Genomic DNA, 23,722 nt, shown 5'->3' on the forward strand with positions numbered 1-23,722 from the left:
GCTGGGGCCTCTACGCACAGGCGGAGAGGGGGAGGAACGGAGGAGGGGCGGGGTGGTGACGTCAGCTCCAGGCAGAGGAGGAGCTGGGGCGTGTGGCGTCATAGGTTGTCGAGAGCAGGCAGAAGAGGGAGGGGGCCTGGTGATGTCACCCGTTGCTGGGGCCCTAGGAAGAAGAGGGGATGGGTCTTCTGTGGTCTCCAACAACTGGGCACACAGCAGGTGCTTAATATGTGCCTGTGGAATCCCTAGGATGGGATAGCATGATGAGCTGGCCTCAAAGTCAGGGGAGGCCCACGTTATTTCTTAGCCTCAGCGTCCTCGTGTGGACAGTGGAGACAAGGAGTCCTTTGGTCCTCAGTCACTTGGCCCTTGGAAGCTCTGAGGACCCCTCCTGCTGCTCCTTTGGGTGCTGGCTGGGTGACCTTGGGCAGGGGGCCTCCTGAACCTCAGGCTCCTCTTCTGGCCCAGGAGACAGTGATGGGGGGCGGCGGTTCTCCAGTCAGCTCTGGGTCCCTGGCTCCCTTACGTGCCTAGAAGGTCCCATGGCATGGACTCCTGGGCTGAGCTGTGGAAGGGAGGCCCCAGCTCCCTCTTGCTGACATCTTCCTTCATCTGCCCACAGCAGCCACCCTTGGTGGGTGGGCCCCCAGAGGGTGACTCCCTGTGTGAACCCCCAGAAGTGAGCAGGCCTGACCTCTGTCCACTCAGGAAGCCCCCAGGCCAGAGGAGCGGGCCAAGGACTCAGACCCTGGGCCTGCAGGAGAGATCGGCCAGCCCCAGAAAAGCCCCACTGAGGACGGTCTAGCCCCGGTGGCTCGGAGGCTAGAGGAGGCAGGTGAGAAGGGGCCCTGGGTTTGAATCATGATGGCATGTTCCTTCTTTTCCCCATCTGTAAATGCAGGGCTCTTTGAGCTAGGAGGAATCATGGAGTGGAAAGCAGAAGCAGGTCTTCAGCATTTATAGCAGCCACACCTGAGGGGAGGGCTGGGGATACAGAAGAAGCAAGACCTTCCCGCCTGCTCTCCAGCTTAGGGACTATGGGGATGTTGGGTTTTCACTAAGGACCAGGGGAGGGGACACCCCCCTGTGCTGTGCTCTTCAGTCGAGGGAACTGGAACCCTCCCTGCCCGTGGTTGTTCCACCTGCCAGTGACCTTTTCTCTGAGTCAGAGTCCACAGACCCTGGACCTTCCCACCTTGAGCTCAGTGCCAGGTCACAGTCCCCTCCCCCCCACCCAGATCCTGCCCTCCCACCTGGGGACTCCCCCATAGACACCGACATTCCCTCAGACCTCTCACCTCCACCCCCTCGGCCACATCCTGGATCTTGCATCACCCACAAACGTAGGACCTCCATGGCTACTCACCTCCATGGTCTAGAATTCCGGAATCCCCTTATCCAACCATGATCTACTGGCTTTCCCCCTCTCCCTCTGGTTCCCCTTACATACCCCTCCCCTCCCTGACCCCTCAGCCTTCCCTGCACTAGCTGCTCCCTCCTCTTCTCCCCATCTGGACCCCTTGGGGAACCAGCTCAGCACTACACTGTCCTCCTCTTGTGAATCCCTTGACCTCTCATAGCCTCCCAGGCCTCAGCCTTGGCTCACTCCACTATTCACCTCCTTCACACATACACACATGGTGGTGAATGAAGGTGGAGAAAGCCAGGCTCTGACACCCCCCGCTGGGCCCTCCCTGCTGTCAGGCAATCCCACGCTACCTCCTTCATCAGCTCCCTCTTCTCCTCCCCCCACTCTCAGATGAAACCCTGCCTTCTAAATGGAGGCCATTCACCATGAACCCCCTCTCCTCTCCTCTTCCTCCCCTCCTATCACTCAGGTACCTTCTGCCCCTCTCTCCTCCTCCACCCCTCCCATGATGAGGTGGGGCTGACCCCTGACCAAGACTGACCCCTCCGCTTGCCCAAGTGACCTCCTTCCATGCTTCTTCCTCCCACAGATGGCCCTCTCTTATTTATCTTTAATCTCTCCCTCTCTCCCGGCCTACAAACATGTCTGTGCCTCCTCCATCCTGTAAAAACCCTCTGTTGACCCTCCCATCCCCAATGACTGTCTTCCTATGTCTCTTCTGCCCTTTGTGGCTAAACTCCAAAAGGCCGTCTTCTATGGTGTATCCACTTCTTCTGTCACTTCTTGACCCCTTAGAATCTGCCTTCTGACCTCATCATTCCACCCAAACTGCTTTCTCCAAAGTGACCAGTGGTCTCTTAGTGGCCAAATCAATGGCCTTTTCTCAGTCCTCAGTCTCCTGGATATCTCTGAGCACTCTCTCCTCCTGAATACTCTCTTCTCTCTAGGTTTTCAGGACGTCCACTCTCTCCTGGTTTTCCCCTTCCTTCTCTGACCACTTCTTCTGGGTCTCCTTTGCTGAATCTTCTCTACACTATGCCCTCTAACCATAGGTGTCCCTCAGTGTTCTGTCCTGGGCTCTTTTCTCTTCTTTCTCAGTACTACTTCACTTGATGACCTCATTGGCTCCCATGGATTAAATTACCATCTCTTTGCTGATGACTCTCAAATTTACCTCTCCTGCCCCAAACTACGTGCTGATCTTGAATCTTCAGCTGCCTTTCAGACATCTCAAACTGGATGTCCAGTAGAGAACTTAAACTCAGCATGTCCAAATTAGAATCCATTATCTCTCCTCCTAATCCTTCCTTGTACCATCTCTGGTCCACATTGCCTCTGCAGCACCTCCGGCCCATTTCACCTCCACACCACCTCCGGCCCATGTCACCTCCGCACCACCTCTGGCGCATTTCACCTCCAGCCCATTTCACCTCCGCACCACCTCCGGCCCATGTCACCTCCGCACCACCTCCGGCCCATGTCACCTCCGCACCACCTCCGGCCCATGTCACCTCCGCACCACCTCCGGCCCATTTCACCTCCGCACCACCTCCGGCCCATTTCATCTCCGCACCACCTCTGGTCCATGTCACCTCTGCAGCATCTCTGGCCCATTTCACCTCTGATGTCACCTCTGCACCACCTCTGGCCCATTTCACCTCTGCAGCATCTCTGGTCCACGTCATTGGTGCAGTGTATGGAGCACTGGGCCAGAAATTAGGAAGATCTGAGCTGTAATCCTGCCTCGCTAGCTGGGCAACCCTGGGCAAGTCACTGATCCTCTGCCTCAGTTTTCTCATCTGTAACCTAGGGATGATAATGTCCCCTACTTTGAAGGATGCTGTGAGGATCAGATAAGAGAATACTTTCAATAGTCATTAAGTCAATAAATATTTAAGCACCTCTTATGTGCCAGGTACTGTATAAAGTAGTGGGGATTCAAATGACAGTCCCCTAGAGTTCACATTCCAATGGGGAAGACAACAAATACACGTACCAGGCGAGCTCTATCCAGGGTACTTGGGAGATAATGAGCAGAGGGAAGATACTGGACTTGAGGGAGGCTCCCAGCACAAGGTAGGATCTTGGTTGGTACTTGAAGGAAGCGGGAAAGTCAGTAGGTGGAGAGCATTCCAGGCATGAGGGGCGGCTAGAGGAAATGCTGGGAGTGAGAGGCAGAGGGTTCTGTTGGCAGAACAGCCAGGAGGTTGTCCGCCGTCTTACAGGAAGAGCTGTAGCTGTGACTTCCTGCTCATCTAAGCAGGGTGAGAGGCTATGTCCCCAGCCAATGAGGAGCCAGGGGCCCTTGACTGTAGTTGCCTCCTGGAAAGGAGGATCAGGTCTAGAGGGTTATCATTATCCAGCCCTCATAAGAATGGGACAGAAAGGGCCAAGGCAGAGGAGAGTGCTTTTCCATGGCTTGTGTGGGCTGGGCCTTGACCTCCTGTTAGGGTCTGGGGAGGAGAAAGGACAGGATGGGAAGGGAGGGGGCTAGCAGAGGAGCATGGGCCCCCCGGCTGGTGCCCTGCCCCCACCCCCAGCTCGGGGCCCCCACTGGCTCTGGGATCTAGGGTTCTCATCTGCTCCCTCCCAGCCTCAGTTTCCCCACCTCTAAAATGACCACCTTGTTGGCCTGCATAGTTTTACCTGCTGGTCATCCCTCCCCTCCCCCTCCTGGGATATCTTGTCCACATCTGTCCCTGGGGGTGGGGCGGGGTGGGCCTGGGGCTGCTCTCCCTCAGGGTCCCTTTGTCCTCCCCCAGCTCTGCCTTCTGAGGGTGCAGCCTACACCTCTGGGGACCACGTGGATGAAGGCATGGCCCCCACTGGGCCCACAGTGGACACTTCCAAGGTGAGTTGGGGTTTCCTCCTTCCTTCCTGAAATGCTGTCAGGTCTCAGGGCCCCTCTTTGTGCGTGCATCGGCTTCTGCTGCCACTGCTGCTCCCTGGGGCTACTGGGAGGGTGATGGACACCTTGGGGATGGGCCCTATGGCTTCCTTCTGTCTCTTCCTCCTCCTTGTCTAACCTCTGCTTCCTGCATGGGGGCTGTTAGCCTGGCTTGGGAGCACTGGAGGCTCCTTGCCCACCATAGCTGTCCCCAGCTCCCGCAGCTGCTGCTCATCCTGGGCGATTCACAGTAGCCAGCGTCACTCCCTCCTAGGCACCCCGTAACCCCCCCCGCTCCTTGCCAACAAGACACTGGTGGGCCGTGTCTTTCCTTCTGACCCCCCCAGGCCAGTCTTCGTTGTATCCAGCCTAGTCTGGTCTTTTCCATGGCTGAGTTTCCTCACCCCCAAGAAAACTGTCAGCTTATCAAGGCAGAGACTGTTGTGTCTCCTGCATTTGGACCCCACTCCCCTCCCCAGGAGAGATCTTTGGTAAAAGCCCTGGGTCCCCAGCCCAGCCAGGCCCTGTCCAGGGCCCTTGGGGGTCTCTGTCCTCTGGCCAGCAGGTATGTGCTCTGTGTTTCAGGAGCCCGTGACCTTCAGGGATGTGGCTGTGGACTTCACCCCTGAGGAGTGGGGGTGGCTGGGCCCCTCTCAGAGACAGCTGTACCGGGACGTGATGCTGGAGACCTACCGGAACCTGGTCTCCCTGGGTAAGGAGGCTTCCCCCTGCATTCCCCCAGTCCCATAATTCAGTGTCTGCCTATGGGGGAGGAAGGAGGGAGACAGGGTTGGGGTCTCTGGGGGATGAAAGGTCAAAGCCCTAGGGGAGGTCAGTTAAGCCCCTGTGGGCTCCTGACAGGCTTCATTGGATTCATTTCCTTTTCTGGCTCTTAGTTTCTTCACCCATAGAATGGGGAGATTGGATGAGGCTCAGAATCCATGACTTGTAAGATGAGTCAGTAGCCCATAACTGTCCTGGAGCTAGGTAGTACCCAGAAGGGGGCTGTCCTGCGGAGGGGCTATTGGTCTCTAGCACACATCGAGGCTTCTCCTCTCTCTACATCACAGGGCTGCCTGTCTCCAAACCGGACGTGATCTCCTGGCTAGAACAAGGGGATGGTGGCTTTCTCTGGACACTCCACCTCTGCCCTCCAGGTCATTTTTCATCTTCTGTCCTTGAACACAGGGCCCTGTTCTTTACCCGCTCACATTCTTGGGGACCTCAGTGTCTGTTCTGTTGTCCTGGCAAACACCCTGGCCTCAGGCCTTGCACTATCCCTCAGAGGTGGTCACTAGTGAAGCTCAGCCTGTGATTTCTGCAGGGTCCAGCTCTAGGACCTAGAATTCTCCATTCTCTCCTGTATCTCTGGATCCATCTCTCCATCTGCTGGCTCCTCCTAACCTCATGTTGGTCTTCAAGCCCCTTCCCTTCCTGGGCATGACCAGTGCCTGTGACCCAGGCCTGCCTGCTCCTTCTGCTGTCTCCATATCCTCCCTCCTCCTGGTGCCATCCCACCCCCGCATGCTGTCCCCTTATCCCCTGTGCCATGCACCCCTCCTTTCCTGTGTTCTAGATCTAGTGAGGATGCCTCCTCGGTCTAGAGAGATTTGTTTTAGGTCTCCTCTGGCCCTGGGACCATGGCTTCCCTGACCCCTGACAGCTTTCCTCTTCAGGTCTTGTCTCTGGGCATGAGCTCTAAGGGCCTTTGCCATTCCCCTCCCCCACCTAGGTTTTGGTTCTACTCTCAGTGGAGCCAGAAGAGCAAGTGTGGCTCTCCAGAGATGTCCCCATATATCATGTCCCCTCATCATCTTCTCTGAATTTGTGCAGTCCCTGAGGAGCTGGTCCTCAAAAGATTTTACCACCAGAGGGTAGAATTAAAAAGTCATCTTGTCCAACCCCTCATTTGGGCAGATTCAGAAACAGGCCCAGAAGGGAGAGACTGGGCACTCAGTCCAGAGTGGGCATTCAAACCCAGGCCCCTGTCTCCAAATCTGAGACCTTTCATTTGCCCTACTACTTAGCACTTCACCATCAGTCAGTCAGTCGGTCCTAGGCACTGTGCTAAGTGCTAGGGATGCGAAAAGAGGCAAAAGACAGTTCCTGCCCTCAAGAAGCTCACAGTCTAATGGGGGAGGCCACAAACAAGCTCTATTCAGGATAAATAGGAGATAATTAACAAAGTGAAGGTACTAAAATTAAGAAGGATTAGGAAAGGAGGTAGGATTTTAGTTGGAACTTGAAGGAAGCCAAGAGGAAGAGCATTCCAGGTATGGGGGCTACCAGAGAAAATGTCCAGAGCCAGGAGATGGATCAGAGAACGTGTTGAGGAGCCACTGCAGTTTGTTGATTAGGGCAGTGTTGACCCTGAACTTTAGGAAAATCACTCTAGTGGTTGAAAAGAGGATGGATTGGAATGGGGAGAGACTTGAGGCAGGCAGGCTCCCCACCAGCTATTGCATCAAGCCAGGCATGAGGTGATGAGAGTTTGCATCAGGATGGGGGTGGTGTCAGAGGAGAGAAGGGAGCATGTAGGTGAAGTTGACCAGAGATGCTACAGAGGTGACATTGACCAGGGATGCTGCAGAGGTGAAATGGACCAGAGATGCTGCAGAGGTGACATGGACCAGAGATGCTGCAGAGGTGAAATGGACCAGAGATGCAGCAGAGGTGAAATGGACTGGAGATGGGGCAGAGGTGAAATGGAGCAGAGATGGGGCAGAGGTGAAATCCGCCAGAGATGTTACATAGGTGAAATTGACCATAGATGTTGCAGAGGTGAAATTTAAAAGAGATGCTGCAGAAGTGGTACAGTCAGGCCTTGACAGCATCCTGGTTGTCCTCTTTGAACCTCCTTTGGCTTGTCCACTTCCATGGTCTGACTAAGGCAGGGAATAAACACTGTCTCCTCCTTTTTCCTTATTCTTTTTTTAATTTATTTTTATTTTTAGTTTACAACAGACGGTTCTACATAATTTTGAGTTCCAGATTTTCTCCCCTCCCTCCCTCCCCCCCTCCCTCCCCAAGACGGCATGGAATCTCATATAACTACCACGAATGACTTCGCATTGAATTAATTTATACACTAGTCAAGTTGCAGAGAAGAATTACGACCAATGGAATGAATAACGAGAAAGAAGAAACAGAACCAAAAAAAAAAAAAACCAACCCAAAAACAAAAACAAAAGGGAAGAGAAAAAGGCGAGCATGAAGTGTGCCTCAATCTGCATTCAAACTTCATAGTTCTTTCTCTGGATGTAGATAGCATTCTCCATCGTGAGTCCTTTGGAGTTGTGCCTGCACTTTGTGTTACTGAGAGGAGCGAAGTCTGTCAGGGTTGGTCCTCACGGAATCCATATATCTGTGGTTGTGAACAGTGTTCTCCTGGCTCTGCTCCGCTCACTCAGCATTATGTCATGTAGGTTCTTCCAGGTTGTTATGAAGTCTGTACCATCCCCATTTCTTATGGCACAATAGTATTCCATTACCTTCATATACCACAGCTTGTTCAGCCATTCCCCAATTGATGGGCATCCCTTTGATTTCCAATTCTTGGCTACCACAAAAAGAGCCACTATAAATATCCTTGTACATATGGGTCCTTTTCCCGCTTGTGTGATTTCTTTGGGATACAACCCTAGAAGTGGTATTGCTGGGTCAAAGGGTATGAACATTTTTATAGCCCTTTGGGCATAGTTCCAAATTGCTCTCCAAAATGGCTGGATCAGCTCACAACTCCACCAGCAGTGTAACAATGTTCCAATTTTCCCACATCCTTTCCAGCATTTATCATTTTCCTGTTTTGTTATTTTAGCCAATCTGACCGGAGAGATGTGGTATCTAAGAGTTGTTTTGATTTGCATTTCTCTAATCAGTAGTGATTTAGAGCATTTTTTCGTATGCCTATAGATAGCTTTAATTTCTTCCTCTGAAAACTGCCTGTTCATATCCTTTGACCATTTCTCAATTGGGGAATGGCTTGTATTCCTATATATTTGGCTCAGTTCCCTGTATATTTTAGAAATGAGGCCCTTATCAGAGATACTAGTTGTAAAGATTTTCTCCCAATTTTCTGCTTCCCTCCTAATTTTTGTTGCATTGGCTTTTTTTGTACAAAAACATTTCAATTTAACATAATCAAAATTATCCATTTTGCATTTTGTAATGCTCTCTATCTCTTGTTGGGTCATGAATTCTTTTCTTTTCCGTAAATCTGATAAGTAAACTATTCCTTTCTCTCCCACATTACTTATAGTATCAGCCTTTACTCCTAAATCAGGAACCCATTTTGACTTTATTTTGGTATATGGTGTAAGATATTGGTCTATGCCCAGTTTCTGTCCTACCATTTTCCAATTTTCCCAACAGTTTTTGTGAAATAGTGAATTATTAGCCAAGAAGCTGGCCTCTTTGGGTTTATCAAAGAATAGATTGCTATAGTTGTTGACTTCTCCTTCTTGTATTCCTATCCTATTCCACTGATCCACACCTCTGTTTCTTAGCCAGTACCAGGTAGTTTTGATGACTGCTGCTCTGTAGTACAGTTTAATCCCAACTCCATGTCCCACTATTCACTCATCCCAGTCTGCCCATCCTCTGAAAGCCTCTCATCAACAGGCAAATGCTGTCTGCCTGGATCGCCCCTGTCTTGGACTGGGAATGGTGGTTTTTTGAACCCAAGTGTAATTGTTTTCATTTGCCCCATTCACATCTATCTTACTCAATTCAGCCTAGTGCTCAAACCCAGTGGTTCTCAAATTTTTTGGTTTCAACAATTATTGAGGACACCCAAAAGCTTTTATTTGTAGGGCTTATATCTATTGACATTTACCCTAATAACAATTAAAATGGATAAATCTAAAATACATTAATCTATTAGAAAGAAAAATAAACCTACTATATGTTAGGGTAAATAACATCTCATAAAAATAACTATGTATTTCCAAACAAAAGATGAGTGAGAAAAGTAGCACTGATTTAACATATTTTTGCAAATCTTTTTAGTAATAGAAGACAGCTGGATTTTTCTGTCTGCTTCGGCATTCATTCTGTTGCAGTATATTGTTTTGGTTAATATATATGAAGAAAATCCTCCCTCAGACTAGGGAGGAGGATTTTAATAGGCAAATGACATCTTAGTATTAGCATGAAAGTCTTTGACTCTGAGGATCTCCTGTTAGGGTCTTGGGGAGCACTTTTTGTGCGTCAGATCCTTGCCTTTCAACATTTTGAATTCTGATTCTTCCATACAGTAAGTTGGCTCTTCCTCACATCCAGTATCATTTGGCAATATGATGAGCATGCCATTTATGTCTTTATTCAAATCATTGATAAAAATGCTAAATAGCCCAGGGCCCAGCACAGATCCCCAAGGCCCCAGAGACCTCCTGATGTTGAATCAATCATGTAGCCACTTCCAAAGGTGTCCGTCCGCTCACCCAGTCCATGTCTCCTTATCTTTCCCACAAGAGCAACATGAGAGATTTTATCAAATGCTTGGCTCTAACGGGAGTATACCATAACTCCATCGTTCCTCTCATCTCCCTGTTGAGTGACCCTGTCCCAAAATGAAGTGTGACAGGTTTGCCAGGATTGGCCCTTTCCCCCCTTGTTATAAATTTCCAAACATGTCAAGATTCGAGAACAGTGAGGAGGGTTGCATAAGAAACCACAAGCTTTTCCAACACATCTGTGTTAGGCTAACAAGGGAGTAACAACATCTGTGTCCTGCCCTTTCTGTGTATTAAAAAATGTTTTATTGTTACCTTTTTCTCTTAAACAGGCCAATTGCTGCCCACTAACTTCTCTCCTCAATCCCCCTCCCCAAGGGAAGCCTTTCCTTGTAACAAAAGATCAGTTAAGCAGAACAAACTAACCCTTTGGTGATGCTTGAGGATGTACCTGCTGTCCATCATCTCTTTGAAGGGCTGGAAAGTATGGGTGAGCTTTAGGCTTGGGGAACCATGAGGGGCCATGCTTTGGACCCAGTTCTCCTGTCTTTTCAGCTGTTTCTACTTGCATGGCTGCTGTGGTCACTGCCTGAGTTGACCCCCTGGTTCTTCTCATAACACTGCTCCATTTCATGCAAGTATTTCCCTATTTCTTCGAGTCTCTTATGTGACTCATTTCTTATGGTGCAATAATATTCCCATTTTATCCACATCCCATTCTCTGGCCATCCTTTCATTGATGGCTACTTGCTTGGTTTCCATTGGTTTGCTTCAACAAAGAGAGGCCATGTGGGTCCTTCTCTCTGCAGCCTTGCCCATTTTAGGGAATTGAGGACCTTAATGTTCCAGATCGATTTTCAGAATGGCTGAACGAGCTCATAACTTCACCCACTGTGTTCCTGCTCTCCTATGGCCCCCTCGTTAATGGCTGATTGTTGTGTTCGTGTCTTTGCCAATCTGAAGGGTGTGAGGAGGAGTCTTAGGGTTGATTGTTTTCATTGGCATTTTGGAGAGCTTGCATGCCTTTTGAGAGCTACCTGTTCATACCTAGCTGCAATACCTCATTCTCCTACTATAGAAAACTTCTGAAATACTTATATTTTATTTTAATCTCTTTCAGATTCAGAGCTTCAGTCTAAGACCAAGGAGGCAACTTCAAAGCACGGCACTCCTGAAGAAGCATCCCAGAGGGTGACAGTAGAAAGACTCCGAAGGTATAGTCTTTGGTACTCCATTTTGAAGGAAACAGCAGAATGTGAGAATCCCATAAAGAAGCAGCTGGGGAACCAGGAAAGACATGGGAGACAAATCTGGAAACAGCAACAGATTCTTACAGGCGAGAAAATTCATAGGTGTAATGAATGTGGGAAAATGTACAAGAAGCATGAAAACCTTATTATTCATCATAGGATTCACAAATATGAATGTAAAGAATGGGGCAATGCCTTTAGTGATCGTTCATATCTTGTTAAACATCAGAGAACTCATGCTAGAGAGAAGCCTTGTCAATGTAATGAATGTGGGAAAGCCTTCCATCACCACTCACACCTGGTGAAACATCAGAGGATTCACACTGGAGAGAAACCTTATCAATGTAATGAATGTGGGAAAGCCTTCAGTCAGTGCTCCAGCCTTATTCAACATCAAAGGATTCATACTGGAGAGAAGCCTTATAAATGTGATGAATGTGGGAAAGAATTCAGTCACCGCTCACACCTAATTAATCACCAGAGAATCCACACTGGAGAGAAACCTTATAAGTGTAGTGAATGTGGGAAAGGGTTCAGTCAGTGCTCCAGTTTTATTAAACATCAGAGGATTCATACGGGAGAGAAACCTTATAAATGTAACATATGTGAGAAGGGGTTCAGTCACCACTCACACCTCACTAATCACCAAAGGATTCACACTGGAGAGAAGCCCTATAAATGTAATGAATGTGGGAAAGTCTTCAGTCATAGCTCACACCTTATTGTACACCAGAGGATTCATACTGGAGAGAAACCTTACAAATGTAACGAGTGTGGGAAAGCCTTCAGTCATAGCTCAAACCTTATTGCACATCAGAGGATTCACACTGGAGAAAAACCTTATAAATGTAATGAATGTGGGAATGCCTTCAGTCACCGCTCAAACCTTATTAAACATCAAAGGATTCATACTGCAGAGAAATCTTATCAGTGTAATGAGTGGGAAAGCCTGCAGTAACCACTGGGATCTCGTTGCACATCAAAGTAGTTGTACTTGTAAGAAACCATGAAAATTAATATGAGAAAAGCTTTCATCATTGTTCATACCTCATTGCAGAGACATCATGTAGAGAAGAGAGTGCTGGGCTTCCAATCAAGAATACTCTGGAACCTTAAGGTCCTCAAGTCCCTAAAATGGGCAAGGCTGCCCAGGGAAGGGTCCACATGGCCTCTTTTTGTTGAAGCAAACACCTGTACTAGCGGTGTAACCATGGACAAGTCATTGAGCTTCAGTTTTTTCATCTACAAAATGAGACTAATTATAACACCTCACAAGGCTTGTTTTGAGAGGCAAGTGAGGCCATATGTACAAAGTGAAAACCTTTAAGCATTATGTGACAATTAATAGTAAACACCAGAGGATTCACACTGGAGAGATTTCTTATTAACATATGTGAGAAAACCTTCACTTAGGCAGAATTTCCAAAATCTTGGGCAGAAGACCATTTCTTGGGAAGAACAAATCGGTGGCCAAAATGTTTGACTATTCAAGTGCCACATAATCCATTTTCTTCCATGAAAACAGCATGGCATACATGCTGGCCTTGGCACCAGAAAGACGTGGGTTGAAACCCCACCTCTGACATAGATTGGCTACAGTACCCTGGACAAGTCACTTCCCCAAGATGGTAAGTTACAGAGAAGATGCTGGCAGGCCTTGGTAGAGAGAATTCCTCCTTGGGAGCTCCCTATGCCAGTGATATCACTGTTCTTGTCCCTACCCCTTCTTCCATGAAAATAAAGTTTGAACAGTCAGGGAAGGTGAGATCCAGTGGAGTTCAGTCATTCAGGGTCCCACATGAGTGCTTTGTGTTGGATTTTGAGGCATCATTGCCAACTATCAGTTAAGTTGTGTGTTAGGTGAGGTGTATTTTTGGGTCACTGTGCATCTGCTCTCTGCATTCAAAGTGAAGCATGTAAACTTGAAATGACATGGTCTTTGTGTGGAAGGTCAAGGCAGCATAGTACATGCTGTATTTCTCAACCTCATTTATTTGGGCAAGCACAGTGTAGTCTTATTTAAAAAAAACAATCCTGCAACTTGAAAAGATAGGAATAACTAAAAAGTGGTTATAGGCTCTTGTTGGAAATTTTTAGTAATTCAAATTGAACTATCTTACAGTTTGTCTCAAATTTTAAAAAGTGAAATAATCTCTGTCCATGAGAGAGAAATGCTTAACTAGTTTTAAGAGAAAGTCCACTGGAACAGTTAAAACTAGTTCAAATGAAGACTGCAGAGCCATTTTAGGTACCATAAATAGGGAAACACAAAGGAAAAAACCTGAATGTGAAGATTGTATTTGTCACTAGGGTTCCTTAGTGTGAATACTCTGAGTAGCCAGAGAAGTCTGTGGCCTTGCTCTCCCAGGCCTGCTTCTTATTACGCACCTCTGGGACATTTAAGCCTTCACTGCACCCAGTTCTAGTTAGAGCTAGCTCCAGAAACTCTTCTGAAATCTTCCCGATGCAACTTACCTTTAATTCCACCTTCCCCATCACTAGAAAACCCCCTTTTTCTAGTGGTCTCTGATCCCTGACCCCATTATGGTACCAGTGACCTGATAGCTACTAAAGTAGGCCCTTTGTCTTAAAATCCTCTATAGACATGGGCATCTAGTAAGTGGTTCTGTGCCTTGGACCAGAGTCCGGGTCTCACTGCTCATCTGGGCACGCCCCCTGCATCCTGTTTTATGAGGCATAGGGGCAAGGGAAGCCTCAGGTACCTTTCTCTGGACAACTTTGCTGTTCATCTGGCTGTATCAACAAGCCATTTTGACCCACTCTAGTGTTGCTATATGCTATCCACCCAAACTGCACTCTAAATTTACATGACCTACTGTTGATGGAAAGCTTACTGTATTTGTACAAGTGATTTAGCTGCAGATGGCATGACACTTCAAACAGACCTGAGCATTTCCACACAGAATTTGTTGGCAAAATAAGATATTCCTCTCCCCCCCACCCCATGAGATCCCATGCTTTTAATAAACAAAACCAGACTCAGAATCCTTGTCTGTGACTACCAAAGTAGTGCTTGGATCCTTAGGTTCCCAAGGAATTGCTAAGTGTCAAAAGCTTCATTCTGTGGAAGAGAGATTAGTTGCTGCCTGTACTGATTGATAAGGTCTAAATGGTGTCAGTGAATCATGCAGAGGAACCCCCAATGCTACCACTTGAAAATAGCTCTGTAGCAAGGGGAATTGCCCTTATGTCTGAAGATCCTTGTGATCTATTAATTCAGAAATCATCATCTTCCCATTCTTACAGGCGACCAAAGCAGCAGATATAAATAAAGGTGCTCATTTGACTGTAACGATATATTGCTTGCTGATCAAGTCCAGTCAGTGAGTCAACTTGCACTTATTATATGCCAGGTGCTGGCCTAAACACTGAGAATCCAAATACAGAAAATAAGACAGACCTTGCCTTCAAGAAACTTACGTTTCAATGAAGGAAGCAAACACATAACAAGGAGCTGAAAAGGAAGCATGGTGGTGAAAATACCAGGCAAGGGGACTTAGGAGAAGTGTCCTGTGCAGATGAGTCAGGAGAACATTCTGGAGAGGAATGAAGACATGGCAGGCCTGGGCCTCCTCCTTAAAATGGAGGTACTGGGAAGAGCCAGCCAATCAGAGGGAGAGGCCACAGGACAGAGGATATTTCCAGTGTGAGAAGCAGTCCAGGGGCGGAAGGAGCTTCTAGCATGAAGACATTTCTATGACCTAGTAGAGGAAGTCCTGAGAAGATGAGTTAGGCATGTGGTTTGGAAAGAAATAGAGTTAGAGAAGACTTGTTATTTTTTAGACTTTTTGGTGGTGATATTAGAGCAAGGGCAAATGTCAACATAACAGATTATTTTAAAGAAAACTATTTAACACAGGAGTGTTCTATTGGGCTCTGCCCCAGTGGGGCTTAGTCAGTGAGACAGGTTGAGGAGTAGTAGTTCCAAATGTGCTTGGGCCCTCTTGCTATATGCACAGAGTACATGCATCAGAGAGTTACTGGTATCAAAGAATATGACTGAATCACTAAACACAGCTTTTCAAGTTATATAATGGCAGTCCACTTTATTTAAAAATCAGCTTGACTTTTTCCTGAAAAAGCCATGAGAAAGAAGTCTCTTTGCAACTTGGAATGCTTTTGGTGAGAGGGTAGGTCACCTTCAGTTTGGGGTGAAACATGCCACATACTGACACTAAAGTACTTCTAAGGGTGTTTGAGCTAGAATAAGAAATTTCCATTTTTCTTTGTGGTAGTAATGACATAAATCTGTCTTCTAACACAAATTTGCTTCTGAGATTTGCAGATGTGGCAGATGTTTGTAAAAAACTCAGTACTCTAAAAAAAATTCCATGACTTCAAATTCATGCTCTCATAAAATAAAGTAACCAGATTTATGAAACAATTAAGAATTATCGATAATAAATATGCAAAATAATGGCCTTATTGTTTCCCAATTTTAAGACAGCCAGCCCTGAAAATGAAATAGAAGTGAAGGCCAGCTGATTAGTCATTGGCCGGTCTACAGAAGTCATTCACATTTTATTTTAAAAGCCTAGATTTTTCAATTGTGAATGGATAAAGAACCCGTTTTCCCAGTACAAATATGATATATGTGACCCTACTCCTAAATGAGAATGGTTAATAGATTTCTCTCGTGATAATTCAGTTCATTAAATGTTTTCTAAATAGGTAGGTGGTGCAGTGGACAGAGTGCCTGGAGGCAGGAGGACTCTTCTTCCTGAGTTCAAATGTGGCTTGATACGCTAGCTGTGTGACCCTGGGCAAGTCACCTAACCCTGTTTGCCTCAATTTCCTCATCTGTAAAATGAGCTGGAGAAGGAATGGCAAACCACTCCAGTATCTTTGCCAAAGAAAACCCAAAATGGGGTCACAATGGGTCAGACACAACTGAAAAATGACTGAACAACAAACGCACCTTCTATGTGCCAGGCACTGTGCCAAGCACTGGGGATACAAAAAAGAAAAAAAAAAGCAGTCCCTGCCTTCAAAAAGCTTACAATCTCATGTGGGAAGAGAACAAAAAGAAGCTGGAAAGGAGAGATAGAGAAGGGGGATACCAAGGGGTACCTGGTATTGGGGGCATCATGTTCTGTGGAATTCAGGGGTCCTTTTAGTGAGAGCACATTGAAACAAACATTTGAACCTGAAAAGGTTACTCTGCTTTGGTTATAGGTGAATAGTGTTCTTAGGTTTATCAAACAAAAAAAGACATATTTTAATAAGATTTATACCACCTTATTTGTGTGAAATAGGATTCCCTGCTATGGCCTTTATGAAAATAAATGTTGACCTTGATTATTGGTTGAAAATATATTAAGAGAAACTTTGCACAGCCCACCATCATATTATCATGGCTATTTTATATTAGACATATGAAAATGATGAAGGATTAAATCAATATCTGCTTTTACTTTGTTTAAAATGAATCTGTTATAAAATTTTAAAATAAATTCTTAAAATAAAACTTGAGTTACCAAATGTGAGTTTGTTTTATAAAAAAGTAGGGAGGGGGCAGGCAGTTTTTAAAAAAAGAACATGAGGGCTTGAGATGTGACCACCGACATGAAGGAGGAGACAATTTCTCCAATCCTTAGGACTTCATGGAGTGCTCCAAAATGGGAATTATGTGCAAGAGCTAAAGCAATTTCAGGTGTCTCCACTGCTCAGGACTTCAAGAACTCAAATGAGCTAACACTTTTGTGAATCAAAAGGGGTTCAACCAGAGCACTGAGGAATAGAGGGAAATGGGCAGCACTCTGTGCGTGTGTGTCTGTGTCCGTGCCTGTGTCCGTGCCTGTGTCTGTGTCTCTGTCCATTCAGCCTGGTGAGAGAGCTCAGCATCTCAGTGGGGCCAGAACTGTTCCCCCCCGCCCCCCCCTCCCCCAGAAGTCACTGAAGGCAGAGACCAAGGCCAATGAACAGTGAAGGAGGCCACTGATATTAAAGTCCCCACATCCACCAAAACGTTTATAGTCACACTTTTGTTGTAACAAAAAAAAAAAACCCCTAAACCTTGGATACAAAGTTGATGCCCATCAATTGGGGAATGTTGAAACAAAGTGTGGTCCATGAATGTAATGGAGTATGACTGTGCTGTAAGAAACGATGAATACAGAGAAGCCTGGGATATGAACTGATTCAGAGTGAAGTCAGCAAATGCAGGAAAATGACACGACAACAACCATATCAATGGAAGCAAATGCTTCAAAATTATAAAGAAGAGTGGCTTGAAAGGAGAGCTTTGAGAGTGTTATAAAAACACTCACGTTGTCTAGGAATAAACAATACTTGTTGGGAAGCCAGGAACGTTTTAATTATGTTTTACCTTTATTTGGTCTGAATAAATGGGTACGTCCACTGAACAGAGTACAGGAGAGTACAAGGACTCAGATGGACACCAGTCCTTTTATTGACTCCCACTTTGAATCTCCCACCAGGCTCTTCATTGGCCAGGGGCAACCCCCTGCCTGCCTATGTTATGCCCTCCTCAAGTGGCTCGTTTAAACATGCATACAAGCCTCTAACCTTTCACCCGACCAGAAGCCTAGTCTCTGCTAGATCACAGTTCTAATTAGAACTAGTTCTAATCAGTCACCTGACTTACATTATTCTAAAGCTGGGGGCATGGGGGGAGGGAAAAGGATACTTTCAACTCTGTGGAACAAAACTGCTCCACCCATTTCTTACAATTTCCCCCCTCTTCTTTTATTCAAATTTTTGTTTCCACATCTTTAATACTCCCTTACTCTCTTTCTCATCTGAATTTTTAACCACCACCCCTTTAAGTAAATATGGGAAGGATTGATTGACACATTGACAAATCAATACAGATACAGATACAGAGACCCAAAAGAAAACAATAATGCAATTGTCCCTTTTAAGATTCAAAAGTCTCTTCCCAAACAATTGTCTTGGTAGGGAATATCATCAATGAAGTCCTCTGGTCCTTGGTGTTTGTTCCAGCCATCTTCAGCACAGCATTGCTTCTTGTAGGAACCATCTTTCTATTCTATTTCTATTAAATTACCATTTCTAATCCTTACAACCCTGATCATTCTTACAAATTCAAATTTGGACCTTGAGCAATTGTCATGTTTAAGAAATTCACATCAGAACCCATTCTCTTCTTCTTTACATTAATCCATTGTTAATTTCCTCACCAGGAGGATGAGATTTCACTAAGGAATTAATAACAGGCTCCAGTACACACATAAATACATTAAATAATCAATTTTAAACATAGTACATAGTCATGCCATGTTTCTTTTAAGGCATTTACAAAATAAACCACAAGCCATTCTTCTTTTAACATTACTAATTGTAACAAAACTTTAGACAAACATGACATTAACCAAATAACAAAATAATATTCTCACAAGCCCTTGACCTAATTGTCTCCATACTATTATGAAGAATTAAAGAACCCTAACTTATACAGGAACACACACAGGAACACTAGTCCCAGTCCTATAGTAACCTAAGATGTTCCATAATAAATTATTTTAATAGACTTGTTACTAACAAAACTTTCTGATTATAGAAATTTGTCACTAAGAAATTAGGGACTTATATTAAGGGAACAATATTTCTCCAACTTCCTTTTCAACTCCAGGCAGAAGTTGTGTCAAACTGCAAACTGCATTGAGCCGGGCTTAAAGTCTGCCAGGTTTCAGTTAAGGAATCAAGTCAAGAGAGTCCCACCTCAGCACATGTGGAACAGTTGCCCTCTCAACCTTCCCATGAAATCATACCTGCAGTTCGTACTTGCCCCTCACAGGGCTGCTGCCTCATGGATCAGTGGCTCAGACAGCCTTCCTTGATATTCACACCTGGAGTTAGATTCAGAAACAGTCAGTTAACAGTCCCATTAAGTCTTTGAGTAGCAAGTTCCAATAGTCAGTTTAAGATATGACTAATTTCACATTGTTTAAGGAACATCTCCAAAGCAAGCCCTAAATAGCTTGCATGCATTTCCACCCTTGTTCATAAAATCTTCCCCTTAAGATCATAAGTCATTGCTCTAACACATTTGCATCAGATTCCCAGGCTTTTCTATTCTCTTCTAACTATGCCTGATCTGAAAGAATGAGATATACTTCAAGAATTGAACCATATGAATATGATAGGTTCAAACACTAACTTTATCTTTATGTTTTAGACCATGGAATGAATTCAGATCCAAACAACTACATTTAACTTTTCTCATCAATTAACTCTCTTTAAGAAACTTACATTGAAATTCTTTTCCCCTAATGGAAAATGTCTCTGATTTAATTACACCATTTGTATTAATACCCAATTGCTCTTACATCTCTTTGAAACATATAAGGACCTTATTTCACATAGATACAAAGTAACTTTAAATCCCAGTCTTAGTCTACGGGATAATGATTTGTTGTACCAGAAGCGAGCGAGACACACCACAGAGTATAAGTTTTAAGTGGAGAATTTATTAGCCGGCGGCCATCGGGGTACGGCACCACAAATCAATGGCAAATGTGTTGGGGTGATGGCTTGGTTTATATAGGATATGGGGGTACAGAGTAGGGGGGAAGAGGAACAAAGGTCCTGGCTGATCAAAAGATTCAGTCAGGTTATCGTACTAGTGGGATAATCTCATTTACATTCCTTGGTGGAGTCACAGAGTCCCAGGGATATCTCCCAGGAAGGGTCTATCAAGTTATCTCTCAGTGGGATGGTCCTATCTATTGACATTCCAGGAAGGAGCCAAGGAGTCTCAGGGATATCTGCTAGACAGGATCTGCCAGGTGGGATGGTCCTATCTATTGACATTCCAGGAAGGAGTCACCGGATCCTAGGGGGCTCCTCAGTAGCTAGGAGTTACTCAGGGGTTCCTAATTTTCCTTGTATTACATTCCCCACTTTTTTTCTTCATGGGGGGTTTCAAATCCTTGAAAAAGGAACGACCTGATGGGGCACAGCAATGAAAATTAGGAGGCCCACCAAAAACGCTAAGCAGGGGTGACAATAAAAGGAACGCTAGCTCGTTGGCCCCAGGGGAAGGCCAGACCTAGCTGGAAGACTCAAGGAGAGTCCAAGGAGCCTCCCCAGGTACTGCACTCCAGAAATTTTAAAAAAATGGTATAAAACATCCCACATTTCCCCCTTTTTGGTCAAAGGCAAACTGAAAGTTTCGCCTAAAGACCAATTAAAGGTATGGAAAAAACTCTATTTTCCACAAGGTGAAGTTTTAAAATCCCTATCTAGGTGGAGTCAGGTTTTCCCTTTTCTGTATTTGGACATCCCCAGGGATGGGCAGAAATTGTAAACTAATTGTAAGTAAGCAGAGGGAACATAATAAAAGTTCAGGAAAAACAGTCTTGGGAACACAAGGACGCAGAAGGGAAAAAAGCAGGTCTTTGCTCAGGTTCTGGTTCCGGATCCCGTGAGAAAGCCGTCTGCATCCGGTGCTGTCCCTCTCAGGCTCTTGGAACCGCAGGGCAAGGTCTTCTATAGGCCCAGATGTCCACTCCTCACAATGTTCATTTAAAGCAGTATTTTAAAATCCCAGATGCCTGATTGTAGTTATCTGGTCCCTTGATAGTAAAAGAGAGTTCTGCTTCTCTGGTTCAGATCTAGAAATTCTCAGACAATTGTAACTTACTATAACTTACAGATACCTTACAAAGGGGATATATTTTCACCTGTACCACTATCTTATACAATTTTCTTGTATTAGCATCCAAATTTAAGATCTTATTACCAAAACACACTTAACAGCTCGAATTTCCAGAATTGATAAATTTTTAGAGCCAATCATACACATCTGTACATAATTGCCTTTTTAAAATTCGCTATCCCTTCCTTTTATTAGACATTTGATCACATTACATCTTTGCCTTGTTTGCTTTGCCTAATCATTTTCCCTTTTTTTGGAGGATGTTATCCCTATATTATTTCAATGTTTTACTTGGTCATGAACCTAAGTTAAAATTGTAAGCTATTCATACCTGTATCCTATTATAATAACTCAGAGATATTTCAATATTCATCTATCTATTACCTAACAGATTTAGCATAGTGCTTACAAAACTTCTTAATAATTTAAATTTGCTATGAAAGAAACGAGGGACTATGTAACAGAAGGAAAGAACTTCCTTAGCTCTGTTTGATTCCAGGCACGAGTCATATCTGATAGCCAATCTTATAGTCACCAGGTGCTGAAAGCAGGGCTTAGGAGTAACCAGGTGGGGATTTTCCTTTTCAGAAAGGAAACAGCAGAGTTGGGAAATAAAGTCAGGAAGATCCTACCTAGGCTGTGACCAAGGTCGTCTTCACGACTGCTCCCAGGCAGATCCACCTAAAAAATTCTCAGCTTGTAACGCCTGCCATGCCATTACTGGCTTCATGTGACCTAGTCCTGTAATCAGAGCTTAAGACAATATTAAATTGTAGTCCCATAAAATCTTAAATAGCAAATAAATATCCTTCAGATAAGACTGCCCCAATTTTATTGAGCTAATAATTATCAAATCAAGCTACATAACTTTTCCATCTTCTAAATACTTCCTCAAACTCATCTCCAACTTACTTTGACCATCTAAAACTATCATTCTCGGGACAGGAGAGGCTTAGCTAACTCCCATTTGTCCCCAAACTTTCTTATCTGCCTTTCCTATTTTCCCTCAACCTTAATTCACCTTTCCAAATCTTTCAAACCTAGTACTAAGTCTTCTTTACATTTCAACCATAAGACAAAACAACTCATAAGTTAGTACTTTCATTGTCATAACTGTGTATACTGGAATCCCATTCCAGCTTCATAAACACACAAAGACACAAAAAAAAGGGGATTTGTTTTCGTGATAACTCATTCTAAAAGAAGGAACACTTATTAAAAAGATCTGCCATCTCATCTCCCCCTGAAGGTGGGTTCTTCTCCATTAGTTGGCAGACTTCACTAATTAACCTACTAGGCCAAACCCATCTCAAGTCTTAGTCTAATCTTATCAGTTTTTTTAAAAAGAAGCCAGGTTGGAGGCTTCTAGGCCCCTACCGTCCTCTTATTGCTGCCCCTCCCCTTTCCTTCCCTTCTGACAGGTGGACTAAGGTGAAATTCTTTTCTTCTTATCTAAACTAAGGGGCAGGGAGGAGTAAGGAATTCAGACTGTCGTTTGGAACCTCCTTACTCAAAAAAACAAAAACTTGAATAAGACATTGAATGGGCGCTTCTATAGATAAGCATCAATTCTAATAATTCTAATAAGGTTCTCACCCAGAAACTCTGAGAACTCACGATAGGTTTGAACTGCAACCAATTGGCTTACAGGTGGAAATTCAGCAGGCCTTCTAAAATTATACAAAAAGATTTTACAGAACATTTTTTCAAAAGTATTTTCCCTTCTTAAAGCAAAATAACCTTTAAATGCTGGAATTCATTAACTAAGTTGGTGCCAAATGTCCTCATTCTCAATATTGCACAGAATTCCTAGACATTACAAAGTTCCTTAATCAAAAAGTGTTATAATGGGAGGACACTTAATTTCTATAAATTACATACTCAATTAATTAGCCTTATCACAATAATAAGGTTTACCAGGACTTTCCATAAGAATTCCTCTACACAGAAAACCACACAAGATTGATAAGAATTCATGACTAGATGGTTTCAAAAGTTCTTGTTTCAGTTAATAACCTCAATTTCTTAATTAACTACGATTCTTAATCTAACAACATCCAGATTATAAGAGAAATTATTCTCTAACAGCACAGGTAATGCGATGTTAACCAATTTGTATATAATAACTAACTTAGAAATAAGTATACCACAAGCAATTATCATGTACTTAAAACTTGAAACAGATTCCAATTAATTACCAATCTAGTGATCATGACTGAGTTGGATAAGCAAATCAAATCTGATTCATAACCACTAGTGGTAACATTTTAATTTCTAAGGCCCAATACTCTCTGCATTGTAAAAGATTACCACATTTTTCAATATTGCTGATACATCTGTTTGTCACATTACACAATTTAGAAATGTACCAGTGCCCTAAACATAATTATGCATTTTAAAACTTGAAACAACCCTTTTATCAATTTAGGTGAACACATTTCTAAATCTCCTTGCTCAGAGAATCTTTCATATCATTATTTGAAACTATAACTTTAAATCACCAGATATATTCTCATAATAGAAAACTTTTTCACACAGAAAGTCTGTTCTCATGGTTAAATATTAGTATTATTAATTATTTACTTGTTATAACCACATATAACAGTTCCAAATTTTATCACATCCCTTTAAAAACCCAATTCACATATCTCAAAATCAGATTAAAATTGCTATAATATCATTTCTTACCACACAATGGTCTTCTCAAATTTCACAATCTAAGAGAATTTTTGGGAACACAATGCAAGTTTAGAAATACAGAAACAGTAATTTTCAGATGACATCTATTGCATTTCCAGATACAATATAGGAACTGTTGGTCTTATTACTTTTGGTATTATATATTAATGTATTAATATATAAATACATGTATCACATATATTAATACATTAACATCCCAAATACACTTTATTTAGCTGTATATTCTTCAGCACCACTACCTCTGGCCCAGGTATAGGAACTTTTGCCTGGCCATGAATGAACTTATGAAAGAAAGAGAAACTTAATTTTGCACCCACTTTTTCCAAGCTTCATCTTATACAAAAATGCCTAAAAGGATTTTTTGGACTCCCAAGGGAGATAAGAGCAGGAAAAAATCCC

At 44.1% G+C, this 23,722-nt stretch overlaps 1 protein-coding gene across 2 annotated transcripts; it reads left to right on the top strand.

Annotated features, from left to right (window-relative positions):
* The first annotated feature begins 554 nt into the window (after positions 1–554).
* Positions 555–15,680, top strand: LOC118835912 (zinc finger protein 664-like). Of its 2 annotated transcripts, none has more exons than XM_036743208.1 (5): positions 555–835; positions 4,132–4,220; positions 4,842–4,968; positions 5,327–5,413; positions 10,830–15,680. In XM_036743208.1, exons 2-5 carry the CDS (start codon positions 4,185–4,187, stop codon positions 11,915–11,917), a joined length of 1,338 nt encoding a protein of 445 aa, XP_036599103.1. In that variant the 5' UTR covers positions 555–835; positions 4,132–4,184; the 3' UTR covers positions 11,918–15,680. The 2 variants fall into 2 exon arrangements, with proteins under 2 accessions (XP_036599103.1, XP_036599104.1); XM_036743209.1 differs by lacking the exon at positions 555–835 and adding an exon at positions 3,410–3,445.
* Positions 15,681–23,722: the final 8,042 nt, after the last annotated feature.

The sequence above is a fragment of the Trichosurus vulpecula genome, chromosome 2 (genome assembly GCF_011100635.1).
Source record: "Trichosurus vulpecula isolate mTriVul1 chromosome 2, mTriVul1.pri, whole genome shotgun sequence".
NCBI lineage: Eukaryota > Metazoa > Chordata > Mammalia > Diprotodontia > Phalangeridae > Trichosurus > Trichosurus vulpecula.

Bases quoted from the DNA above. Each gene is read 5' to 3' on its own strand.
- LOC118835912 (XM_036743208.1), top strand. From the start codon at position 4,185: ATGGCCCCCACTGGGCCCACAGTGGACACTTCCAAG. The intron at 4,969-5,326 runs GTAAGGAGGCTT...TCTACATCACAG, and splicing joins CCGGAACCTGGTCTCCCTGG to GGCTGCCTGTCTCCAAACCG. The intron at 5,414-10,829 runs GTCATTTTTCAT...AATCTCTTTCAG, and splicing joins ACTCCACCTCTGCCCTCCAG to ATTCAGAGCTTCAGTCTAAG.